This window comes from Bactrocera tryoni, chromosome 2 (assembly GCF_016617805.1).
Source record: "Bactrocera tryoni isolate S06 chromosome 2, CSIRO_BtryS06_freeze2, whole genome shotgun sequence".
NCBI lineage: Eukaryota > Metazoa > Arthropoda > Insecta > Diptera > Tephritidae > Bactrocera > Bactrocera tryoni.
In genome coordinates, this window is record NC_052500.1 from 34963936 (window position 1) to 34977448 (window position 13513).

Consider the following 13513-nt stretch of genomic DNA (forward strand, 5'->3'; position numbering starts at 1 on the left):
AAACTTGGGGTACCATAGAACAATTAGCGTACGTATAGACGCTGCCAAGAGGTAGAAAGAGAGGAGACCGTAGAACATCTTCTTTGTGAATGCATAGTTTCGTATGGGAAAAGAATCGCAACTATCAGTCGGGAATTCTTGGTGGACAGGATAGTGTGAGAACATTTCAGTCCTATGATTTCACAATGGATCTCCACGGGCCTAGGTGAGTCATCAGACATTCACATACCTACCAATAGTTAAACCTTCCACATCACATAGTCAAATATTTCCGTATTTCAGCAACGCCGCGCTACCTCTAAACTTCGCTATTATTATTACCTTATTACTCTAAAATAACATATATGAATAGGTTCAAGTAGCACCGAAAGCGAAGCCACAACATCAGTTGTTTCTCTGCTGGTGAATTGAACGGTAGTTCTTTTCATAACTTAACTAATTGAAGTCAATAAGCCAAGTGTAAAAAAGTGAAGATGTCCAAAATCGGTATTAACGGATTCGGTCGCATCGGTCGTCTGGTACTACGTGCCGCTGTCGAGAAAGGTGCCCAAGTTGTTGCGGTCAACGATCCCTTCATCGATGTAAACTACATGGTTTACTTGTTCAAATTCGATTCGACCCATGGTCGTTTCAAGGGCACCGTTGCTGCTGATAACGGAGCACTTGTCGCCAACGGCCAAAAAATCACTGTCTTCAGCGAACGCGACCCAGCCAACATTAACTGGGCTAGCGCTGGTGCTGAATACGTTGTAGAATCGACTGGTGTCTTCACCACAATCGATAAGGCTTCTGCTCACTTCAAGGGTGGTGCCAAGAAGGTAATTATTTCGGCACCATCTGCCGATGCACCAATGTTTGTTTGCGGTGTCAACTTGGACGCCTACAAGCCTGACATGAAGGTCGTATCTAATGCATCTTGCACCACCAACTGTTTGGCACCTTTGGCTAAAGTTCGGTATTGTTGAAGGTTTGATCTTCAACTGGTGCCGCTAAGGCTGTAGGCAAAGTTATCCCTGAATTGAACGGCAAACTGACTGGTATGGCATTCCGTGTCCCAACACCAAATGTCTCAGTTGTCGACTTGACTGTACGTCTTAATAAGCCAGCTACATATGACCAAATCAAGCAAAAGGTTAAGGAAGCTTCAGAGGGCCCAATGAAGGGTATCTTGGACTACACCGATGAAGAGGTAGTATCTACCGATTTCGTCAGTGACACACACTCATCTGTCTTCGACGCTAAGGCTGGTATTCCCCTGAACGATCAATTCGTTAAGTTGATCTCATGGTATGATAACGAATTCGGCTACTCCAACCGCGTCATCGATCTGATGAAATACATGCAGAGCAAGGACTAAAGTGGATATGAGAACAATTTAAAACAGAAGTATTGCAGCTCGTATGGGTTTAATAAACGTATACACACAATAGATCAGCAGCATTTAATCCCAATAAACGAATTAAAATCCGCTTTACTTCTGTAACAACTGAAAATAAAGTAGTATGCATATGTTTACATCTAATTATCAGATGATCCAACTGAAATTAAATTATCTCTAATAAATGACACAACATCAAAATGAGAGTAGGCGCGACTTTGTCAATATCTTGATGAACAGCAGGAATTAACACATGCAAATACGGTAAACATAACATGTGTCTGTTTGCAGAAATTGATTGAAATGTGGAAGTACACACTTCGTGGCAACTCCGTCTGCGAAGTGTGCCTGCGTATTTAAGTTCTTGTTCATAGGTATGTATGTAATTCATTCTAAAGAGCAGGCCGTAGGGGCACATGGTCTGGCGCCAAGAATTTCTTAAGTGGCATCTGCACATAAATATGAATGTGTATGTTCATTGTTTATAAATTTATATGAGCTGATGTATCTTCATTTGGAGCAATAAAACAGGCAAAAGATCAACATCAAATGTAAACAAATGAGCGTACGCATTCGAATAATGCTCGGCATTATTTTATTGCATTTGCTCCACATTCAAATATCGCCATATATTATCGGTTACGATTATACGACACACATACATGTACAGTACATATGTGTATGCATGTATGTAAAACTATTTTCTTGGCTTCTGTGGCAACGAGCTTCCCAATCGATCAATTTGTTTCTAATTGCTGATTGTTGTCAATTCTGCGTGTCAATCATTTGTATGCATTTTTTATTGCCTCTGGAAAGACACATAAACAACTTTGAGGGCAATTAAAGAAAACTATAATAAACCACTTGTAATATTGTTCCATATACATAAGTAAGTATATTAAATACATAAATATTCAAGTACTCTAATATATTAATTATCAGGATATAGAAAAAAAAGTTGAATGTTTTCCATTGATTTTTCATGCGCATTTCGAGTTAGCACATTAACCAGATTTATTTCAGGTAAAATTCACGACATACAATTTTTTTGTGTATGCAAATTTAAAATTTTTTACAAATAGTAAAAATCTATCAAAAATTGCGTAAGACGTGATAAAATTAATGTGTTTTAAAATGTCTCTAAATAAGAATTATTTATTGTTTCAACACGTTCGAGGTAGTCGATGAAAATAACTCCATGTAAAGCTAAATAATACAGGATAGATCATTGCAAGAACTCATTTTATGTCATTTGAAATTGTTTGTCTTTCAAAATCGGATGTGTGTTTGTCTTTCAGATTCAATGTGTTCTCAGAAGACGAAATTTATTTTCCATTGCAAACAAAAAATGCCATCAAACTTTATTAGTTTTCTAGTAAAAACTTGTTCTCGAAGCCAATAATAAAACTTTTTTGGTTATGGCACGATCAAATACGAGTGCCATGCCTGCTTTCGAGCAGGTACAGTTAAAACTTCGAGGCACAAAATTTTATTGTGATTATTAGATTCGACGTAATTAAACTTTTAAAACAAATTATGAAGAACAACTAGGTCGATCATATGGTTAATGATGAAAGACATGGTTGGTGGGTAAAAGTCACGTCTGTTATGAAAAGTCGTATTAATAGTTTATAACTGCCAAGCTTTGTACAAGCTGCTGTGAACAATATATGTACATACTATGTGTGTAACATGAAAAAATAATTTTAGTCAATAATTAAATACTTTTTTCAAAATAATAATCTCAGTTGGGAAGTATACAAATGTGATCTTTTCACAAGTACTGAGGAAATAATTGATTTTTCGGGTATTTGGAAAAAATCGGAAAAGTATAGATACCGTTCAAAAGTCTCGCAAAAATGGATAGGATTTAAGTCCTGTATCCCGACTAAAAACATAGAAAGAATATAAAAGAAACATTTATCAATTTGTTTGAATCAAATTATGTATATCTACATATACATATGTATATGTATACCAAAAGCGAATGTAAAACTTGTATGCGTAATATAATCTCACGTTAACACGATGATGATTATAATTTAAGGGGTGATATATCAGTGGCGGATTCAGAGGGGCAATTGGGGGACATTTGACCCCACCCTCAAGAGCTAAATGGCTTATTAATAATTTTACTACTCTGAATAAATATAAAGTAACAGAAATATAACCGAGAAATTTGCCGTTGTAGCAACGTATGCAGACTAAATTGTTAATACAAGTAAATCCAATCAGATCCGTACTTGAAAGTGCTTAATTTGAAGTGACGCGTCCTGATAGAGAACTTGAAATATGTAGATGCTACTTTCAGCTCTTTCTGTAAAATGATCGATTGATACATTTTCCTCGTTTGAACCTCCAAGCTTTCCAACACAGAAAAATTTGTAACTGGAAAAATCACGTCTACGATTTATAATGTGATTTTTGAATTTAGTAAGATTTGATATTAGAAGATCGATTTGAAATATTTGCACCATGATATTAAACTGTATTAAGACTACTATATTTAATATAATAATCCTCATGTTTCAAGTAAATGTTTATTTGCCCCGACAAACACTATTTCTAGATCCGCCCTTGTATATACAGTTAGAATTTTCAAAAAATCTATTTTTTTTTCTTAATCGATATGTATTTAAGCATACACACAACAAATGTCATAACGTTCCGGTGAATGTTTTCGAAGTTACACGCAAATTTTAAAAAACGTTTCAGACTGCTTGGAAGTGTATTCCAAACTTTAACTGGTGTTTTCAAAGTCGATAACCAACATTGCACTAAAATGCTAAATCGAATATCCCAAATTTTAGCGCGAGCTTCTTAAAAATATTTTTTAGTAATTAATCGAAGACTCTTTCTCACCGAGACATATTTTTTATAAAGAATTTAACGCGAAATTTTTGTCAAAAATCTTTTGGTTTTTTTAATTTCAGAGGATCCAGTTCAGGGATATACGAGTATGTATGTAGTGATCACCGCAAAAGGTCTTTTTTGAGAGGAGCTCTCGGAGATCAGCTGTAGTTCCTTTCTAAATAAATATTTTTACTAATACTTAGTCTTAAAATATTGTTAAAGGATCCATAATACGTGTACAAATTTTTTGATCAATAAGTTTTAAAGTTTTGTCAGAAAAAAATCAGGAAAATTCGCTTTTTTCGGCCTTCTAACTGTACATAACCTGGACCTAGGGGTAGCCAATGGATCACCGCTGATACCCGAATAGGCCAAAGCGCAACATGTATTTGTTTGCTTGGTACCTGGGAGTAGATTTTTGTCGTCATCATCGGTGATATACTGGCAGCCAATGTGTTAAATATACAGTACAAAATCTAAAACTGCACTGAATCATAGTTTCCGTCAAGCATGCAAAGTATATCCATATTTATAAATTTTGCCCTATTTTCATATATGTATCTTATCACTATTCTTCAAAAGTCAGATTTTTACTACTGGATCTACATGAAATTTTTAGGTTCTTTGGCCGTTTAACCGCTTTATTGTTACAAAAAAGCTAAAGATAAGATACATTTATTTAATTTCTTACACCCAACCTTCATTAGCATAATGACCGCCATATTTCATTTTCCAACCACATCCTATGGGGTTATGGCTCATTAATATTGCAATACCTCGCTGTCAGTTTTATTTTGTCGTAGGTTTTTGTTTTTTTTTCATCTCCACGTGCTTATTTGCTGTTCTCTCTTTTGAATGTGTAAGAATAAGAATGCATAAATATTGACAGTTAATTAAGCTCATGTAAAGAGCAATGAAAAAATATTAACCATGGCTAAGTAGAAGACATTTCCCCCGACAATTAACTGAAGCAATTAAAATGAAAATGCGGCATATAATGTAAAAATAAAATTAAAAAGCAAGGCAATGACGCTTAACGCCATTAAACTGACCCATTAACACAATTAAGAGTTTGAGGGAATATTGCTATAATATTATAATACTATAAAGCCAAATCGAGTTTATTTAAATACTCTTTGATTTCAAAGTGTTATGTTATGCTAGAGTATTTTTTCATATACCAAGCCACTTCCCAAGAAACAAGTAAAATCAAATTCAAGTCTTTTTTGTTAGGGCTTCTGTTTGGTTGGTTGAAAAGGAAGGCGCAGGTGCACCAGACAGCAGACGGCCACCTTAGATGAGCATTGGGATCAGTTGAAGGATGGAAGCCGTGGGAGTAGCCTTTCCCAACCGGCTGAAATCTGGACATTTGTAGCGACAATGTTCCAGCATCGCAGAAACTACCTCGTATGTATACTTCTATATGACTGGTAAGCTGTTTGATATTAAGCGAGCTATCGACTGAGAGTCTCGTTGTTGCCTTTTCCCTAACACACTGAGATTCAAGGGGTCCCGAAGGTCTAGAATTTTCAAAAAATCGAATTTTTTTTGATAGTTCGAAAGTATAGTCCTTTAAAAATATACTGTACAATTTTTAGAAGGATATTCACATTATTTTAACTTCTACAGCCGTTTTAGCAGGTAGCGCGCGGTCGAGGAACTCGATGAATGGATACTTTTTACGTCATTTATCTCAAAACTACTTTTTTCGGCGTGCCGTTGATGAAAAAAAAAACTACCCATCCGAATCACTTGAAATTTTAACATAGTATTTTTAAGATCAATATCTATTGCTGGGGCTAAGAAAACCTTTTCTGTCTGAAAGACGGAATTATAAAAGAAGAAGCCTGCACCGCTCCTATTTCACCTTTTGATGCGTCAGTGAATATAGAGATTTTACCGTGGGTACTGACCACCACCGAACACTTCGGTTTATTTTTCTCTACTAGGGAATGAATACGTTGTGTTTAATTTCTAGGGATCTCCTTTTCTTGGTAGCATTGCTGACTAAGCCCGAATTCATTAACAAGATCGAGTATAATACCATGTCCACTGTGAAAAATTTGCCAATCGGGTAAATACGGTTCTCGGAAACCGCCCGTGTTATATTGAAATTTTAAACGTATCTCCACTTTAGTATTACGTAGTAAAATACACTAGATTTTCAAAAGATTTTTTCGGTTCCAAATTGGGGGGTTTTTATAAATCTACCATTTTGAAAAAAAAATTATATTAAGCGAAACTTCCATACTCCTTAATCGTCGTCACTGGTTATGCGCTGCTTGAGAGCCCTAAGACAATCCCTCGGGTTATCTTTTCAACGGTATTTAACTTAAATTCTGTAAAATCCGCACAGTATTATACATAATTCTTTATACCATCATCTGAATTTTTTTAAATATATTCGACATAGAATTTCAATTTGAGGTAACTTAACTTTATAACAGTTTTTCCGACACTGTCTAAAAGAAATTAATATGTCTTTACCCTTCATCATATATTCAAGTATTTATTTTCGTTTGACAGTCGAAAATTGCTGATTTCAGTTTCAAATATTTCGAATGACATCACCATTAACATGCAAATATTTCAATCTAGCGGAACTTGCGGTCTCAGCTGGCTTTCATCCAAAAGCATAGTTGTTTGTAGCTGTCTAAATGCAATTAGCGTTGATTTCACTCAAATCATCGATGTCGCTCCTTTAAACATCTTTCACCTTTGACATGTTTAACGTGTTTTCCCTTTGCAACTATCTTTCCGCTTTGGCACATCACGTAGCGCAGCATACTAGCATCTACCGTTATCTACACGTGTTTCGCTCCCCACTATTGTGTTATGCGCTCAAAGCTTATCGCTCGTCTTTCATCCCTACGTAGAATTCTTTGCATATCAAACTGTCTAACACCATTGAACCGGAACACCAGCAGACAACCAGCTGGCAAATACCAACGATATGAGTACATGCTGCAGCTGTATATACATATTTCCATAGGTAAGCAATGGTATGCTTTTCGCCAGCAGCATTTGCGCTTTCTTTTCTCCATATCGCTTTAGGCATTGACTCGCTCTTGTTGGCTGGCGGGTCGACCATATGACCTTACATTGGTTTTTCGATGTTTAGCGCCAGCCAAAGCCAAACGCATGCCAAATGTTCGACTCTGATGGGATTTTCTTGCACCTGTACAACTGACTATTCGAATAATCGAGTTTTCGCACACTGTGATGGTGTGTGCAAATGTGTTTGTGCGATTGTGATTGTGTTGATGTGCAGCAAACAGGCGTCAATTCCCATTAAATTGAACGTGCAATCGTTTTATGCAGATGTGACACTTTCGCATTCAATCCTCTTACACTTCAATCGTCCAACCTTTAAGAGCTTTCCAATCACCAAAAACGTTTTGTTTTGTTGCCTGCACCACTACACCTATATATCTATATATGTATGGTATAATAAACGCTACATTGCTAACACCGGGATAAGATAAGCATGCGAGTAAAAGCTTCGATGTCTGCATGGGTGTTTCGGTCGGTTGACACTTACAATTTCATGCCCATCTTACATTTACAGCTAAGGATACATGTGATCTAAATCATTTCGGTGTCGCTCTGGTGCATTTTGTGGCTTTCGCAATGCAATATATGTAGCCTGCTTTCGTGGTTGTGGTAAGTATGCATTCATAGTTATGTAGTTTCGTCAACAAAGCCATGAACGATTATAAATTATTTCTCAAATAAATACATGTTGCTAATTTTATTATAAGATTTTGCCATATTCGAATTTTGAAATACCCTATGGTGAAACACCCACCAAGATGATATTCAACCACAAATACATCACTTAAAATTATATTCAAGTTTAGAGCTAAACACCACCATCGCTCAAAATACGTTGCTTAGAAGTTAAAAAAAGTAAATAACTACAATTGCAATTAATGACAAGATGAGGAACCCAATTAAAAACAAGGAAAAACGTTAACTTCGGTTGCACCGAAGCTAAATACCCTTCACAGGTGCATTTCTGTTAGTAACTATGTGTTCAGTTTGTATGGAAGCTATATGCTATATTTAACCGATCTGATCAATTTCTAAGGAGATAACATTGTTGCCTAATAATATATACCAAATTTCGTGAATATATCTTTTCAAATGTGAAAGTTGTCCATACAAGAACTTGATTCCGATCGTTCAGTTTGTATGGCAGCTATATGCTATAGTTAACCGATCTGATCAATTTCTTCGGAGATTACATTGTTGCCTTCGAAAATAATATACAACCAAATTTCGTGAATATTTCTTGCCAAATGTGAAAGTTTTCCATACAAGCATTCCGATCGTTCAGTTTGTATGGCAGCTATATGTTATAGTGGTCCGATATCGGCCGTTCCGACAAATGAGCAGCTTTTTGATGAGAAAATGACGTTTGCAAAATTTCAGAACGATATCTTAAAAACTGACGGACTAGTTCGTATATATACAGACAGACAGACAGACGGACAGACAGACGGACATGGCTAAATCGACTCAGCTCGACATACTGATCATTTATGTATATACTTTATAGGGTCTCCGACGATTCCTTCTGGGTGTTACAAACTTCGTGACAAACTTAATATACCCCGTTCAGGGTATAATAACTACTACTGGAATTTAAATCCACAGGCCCTACAGGACATACATAATAATAAATGTCGAAACTTTTCTTCATTTCACAATTCAGATTTTATATTTATTTCTTACTAAATATCGATGGTCCTAAGCTGATGTTTCTTAAACTGTATTGATCAAAATGAATTTATTTTGCAATGCACTTCACTATTCGATATTTTCCTAATAACCATACTACTGGTACTACACACTACTATTCGCTGAAATCTTTCGTTTTTCTTTTCGAAACCTCTACTTTAGATCATGAGTTTCTTGTTGTTTTGAAACAAAAGGGCTCAAGTTAGCTTCTTCGTCAGAAAAAAACAACTTTTACACAGCAATCTTGATAATGTCTAACACTTACAAGTTAAAACCTTTAGCTTTTCCAGAAATTAGAATCAAAGTTAACAATAGATGAAACGTTCTGAAAGTCGAATTTGAATTTCTTAGCCTATTTCGTGTGTGCTTTGTTGTAATTAATTGCGCTATTATTTTGTTTCAAAGAGTTAATAACTTTATAAAATAGTGCAATAAAATGATTGTTAAAACATGTTAAAACATAAAAAACAGACAAATATAACTGATTATACATATATGAAGTACAGACTACAGGGTCCGACACTCGAAGTGTAACCAACTTCAGGCCGTTCGCGCAGCTGTCGCACTGGAATCATCTGTTTATAAATTTTCTGAATGACAGCTCGGAGTATTATTCACAAGTGTACAAAAGCGTTTTGCCAAAAGTGAACGCAAAAAAAAGTGATCAGCGATGGAATTCAAACGTAATAGTGTGATTGCTTTATATTTTGCTGGAAAATCACAGCCAGCAATTGTTCGTGAGCTCAAACACCTTAATGTGAAGAAAGTTTTTCGTACCATCACTCGTTACAATGATACTGGTAGCGTCGCAAAACGCCACGGAGGTGGTTATCAAAAGGCTGCAACATCACGTGAGATGGTTCGGAAAGTGAAATAGCGACTTGAGCGAAATCTACCACGAAGTGCAAATTAAATGGCTAAAGAACTGAAAATATCCGACCGCAGCATCACACATTAAACGATAATAGTCGGCAAAAGTCAACTATTGGTATCGGGTCAAATTCTGTACCTAGGGGCTTGAACAGTTTTGGTTGGATTTGGACAATTATTGGTTAAAAGGTGGCTTACTTTAAGGGAATTATTACAGCAAAATTGTATTCCGTTATAATCTTCATTTTCTTAATTGGCGTAGATACCGCTTACGCGATTATAGCCGAGTTAACAACAGCGCGCCAGTCGTTTCTTCTTTTCGCTACGTGGCGCCCATTGGATATTCCAAGCCAAGCCAGGTCCTTCTCCACTTGGTCCTTCCAAGGGAGTGGAGGTCTTCCTCTTCCTCTGCTTCCCCCGGCGGGTACTGCGTCGAATACTTTCAGAGCTGGAGTGTTTTCGTCCATCCGGACAACATGACCTAGCCAGCGTAGCCGCTGTCTTTTAATTCGCTGAACTATGTCGGTGTCGTCGTATATCTCGTACAACTCATCGTTCCATAGAATGCGCTATTCGCCGTGGCCAACGCGCAAAGGACCATAAATCTTTCGCAGAACTTTTCTCTCGAAAACTCGCAACGTCGACTCATCCGTTGTTGACATCGTCCAAGACTCTGCACCATACAACAGGACGGGAATTATGAGTGACTTATAGAGTTTGGTTTTTGTTTGTCGAGAGAGGACTTTGCTTCTCAATTGCCTACTCAGTCGGAAGTAGCACCTGTTGGCAAGAGCAATCCTGCGTTGGATTTTTAGGCTGACATTGTTGGTGGTGTTTACGCTGGTTCCAAGATAGACGAAATTATCTACAACTTCAAAGTTATGACTGTCAACAGTGACGTAAGTGCCAAGTCGCGAGTGCGACGACTGTTTGTTTGGTGACAGGAGATATTTCGTCTTGCCCTCGTTCACTGCCAGACCCATTTCTTTTGCTTCCTTGTCCAGTCTGGAGAAAGCAGAACTAACGACGCTGGTGTTAAGGCCGATGATATCAATATCATCGGCATACGCCAGCAGCTGTACACTCTTATAGAAGATGGTACCTTCTCTATTTAGTTCTGCGGCTCGAACTATTTTCTCTAGAAGCAGGTTGAAAAAGTCGCACGATAGGGAATCGCCTTGTCTGAAACCTCGTTTGGTATCGAACGGCTCGGAGAGGTCCTTCCCGATTCTGACGGAGCTTTTGGTGTTGCTCAACGTCAGCTTACACAGCCGTATAAGTTTTGCGGGGATACCAAATTCAGACATCGCGGCATAAAGGCAGCTCCTTTTCGTGCTGTCGAAAGCAGCTTTGAAATCGACGAAGATGTGGTGTGTGTCGATTCTCCTTTCACGGGTCTTTTCCAAGATTTGGCGCATGGTGGTTGTAGATTTTCCAGTCTGAAGCCACACGGATAAGGTCCAATCAGTTTGTTGACGGTGGGCTTTAATCTTTCACACAATACACTCGATAGAACCTTATATGCGATGTTGAGGAGGCTAATCCCACGGTAGTTGGCGCAGATTGTGGGGTCTCCTTTTTAATGTATTGGGCATAGCACACTTAAATTCCAATCGTTGGGCATGCTTTCGTCCGACCATATTTTACAAAGAAGCTGATGCATGCTCCTTATCAGTTCTTCGCCGCCGCGTTTGAATAGCTCGGCCGGCAATCCGTCGGCCCCTGCCGCTTTGTTGTTCTTCAGGCGGGCAATTGCTATTCGAACTTCTTCATGGTCGGGTAATGGAACGTCTGCTCCATCGTCATCGATTGGGGAATCGGGTTCGCTTTCTCCTGGCGTTGTGCGTTCACTGCCATTCAGCAGGCTGGAGAAGTGTTCCCTCCATAATTTAAGTATGCTCTGGGCATCGGTCACTAGATCACCTTTGGGGGTTCTACAAGAGTATGCTCCGGTCTTGAAACCTTCTGTTAGCCGCCGCATCTTTTCGTAGAATTTTAGAGCATTACCCTTGTCGGCCAGCTTGTCAAGCTCTTCATACTCACCCATTTCGGCCTCCTTCTTTTTCTGTCTGCAAATGCGTCTCGCTTCCCTCTTCAGCTCTCGGTATCTATCCCATCCCGCATGTGTTGTGGTCGATCGTAACGTTGCGAGGTAGGCAGCCTGTTTTCTCTCCGCTGCGACACGGCACTCCTCGTCGTACCAGCTGTTCTTCTGCACTTTCCGAAAACCAATGGTTTCGCTTGCAGCTGTACGTAAGGAGTTCGAAATGCCGTCCCACAGTTCCCTTATACCGAGTTGTTGACGAGTGCTCTTAGAGAGCAGGAGTGCAAGCCTAGTAGAAAATCGTTCGGCTGTCTGTTGTGATTGCAGCTTCTCGACATCGAACCTTCCTTGTGTTTGTTGGCGTGCATTTTTTGCTGCACAGAGGCGGGTGCGAATCTTAGCTGCAACAAGATAGTGGTCCGAGTCGATGTTAGGACCTCGGAGCGCACGCACATCTAAAACACTGGAAACGTGTCTTCCGTCTATCACAACATGATCGATTTGGTTGGCAGTTTTTTGATCCGGAGACAGCCATGTAGCTTGCTGTATCTTCTTATGCTGGAATCTAGTACTACAGATAACCATATTTCGGGCCCCGGCGAAGTCAATCAGCCTGAACCCATTTGGGGATGTTTCCTCGTGGAGGCTGAATTTACCGACCGTAGTGCCAAAGATACCTTCTTTGCCCACCCTGGCGTTAAAGTCGCCAAGCACGATTTTGACTTCGTGGCGGGGGCAGCCCTCATAAGTGCGCTCCAAGCACTCATAAAAGGCATCTTTGGTCACATCGTCCTTCTCTTCCGTCGGGGCGTGATATGTTGAAGAACCTCGCTTTGGTGCGGATTGTGGCTAGACGTTCATTCACCGGTATGAATGATAGTACTCGGCGAAGGAGTCTCTCCCCCACCACGAATCCTACCCCAAACTTGCGCTCCTTTATATGGCCACTGTAGTAAATGTCACAAGGACCTACTCGTCTCTGTCCTTGTCCCGTCCATCGCATTTCTTGGACGGCGGTGATGTCAGCCTTTATTTTTACGAGGACATCAACCAGCTGGGCAGCGGCACCTTCCCAATTAAGGGACCGGACATTCCAGGTGCATGCCTCCAATTCGTAATCCTTATTTCGTTTGCCATGGTCGTCATCAAAAGGGGGGTCTCTCATCCGAGGCGGATTGCTAATTTTCATTGGTAGGATTTTTTACGTGGCGGGTCCCAAACTCAGCGCACATCCCTATGTAGGGGATGTTTCGTCTTCAAACGGATGTTCTTAGGCTACCCAGAGGATACTTGGTCAAAGACCGGAAGTAGTGAGCTGCTTGAGTCATATGTAAAAGAATCGTTTCTGGCCACTCCCAAGTGAATGGCGATCAGAGAACTTTCTTCACTTGCGTGAACTTCTACATATGACTCCATCCTCCAAAGTAGTAGTTTAGTAAAAAAAAAAAAATAATTTATAGCTCGAACTCCTCGACACTATAACAAAAATACTAAATTCTAAAAAAATTACAAACAATTTTTTTTAGTTTTTTTGATGATTCATTGTTTCCCATAAAAAAAAAAAAACAAAATAAACATTAACTAAATTAATCTTTATATTATTAATATTAAATACATACCATGTT

The 13513-nt window shown here is 38.7% G+C and overlaps 1 protein-coding gene across 1 annotated transcript; it reads left to right on the forward strand.

Moving 5' to 3' along the window:
• The first annotated feature begins 391 nt into the window (after positions 1 to 391).
• Positions 392 to 1553, forward strand: LOC120768503 (glyceraldehyde-3-phosphate dehydrogenase-like). The gene is given in 3 exon segments (XM_040095227.1): positions 392 to 949; positions 951 to 971; positions 973 to 1553. Coding segments are annotated over 3 exon segments (882 nt in total). The 5' UTR covers positions 392 to 473; the 3' UTR covers positions 1358 to 1553.
• Positions 1554 to 13513: the final 11960 nt, after the last annotated feature.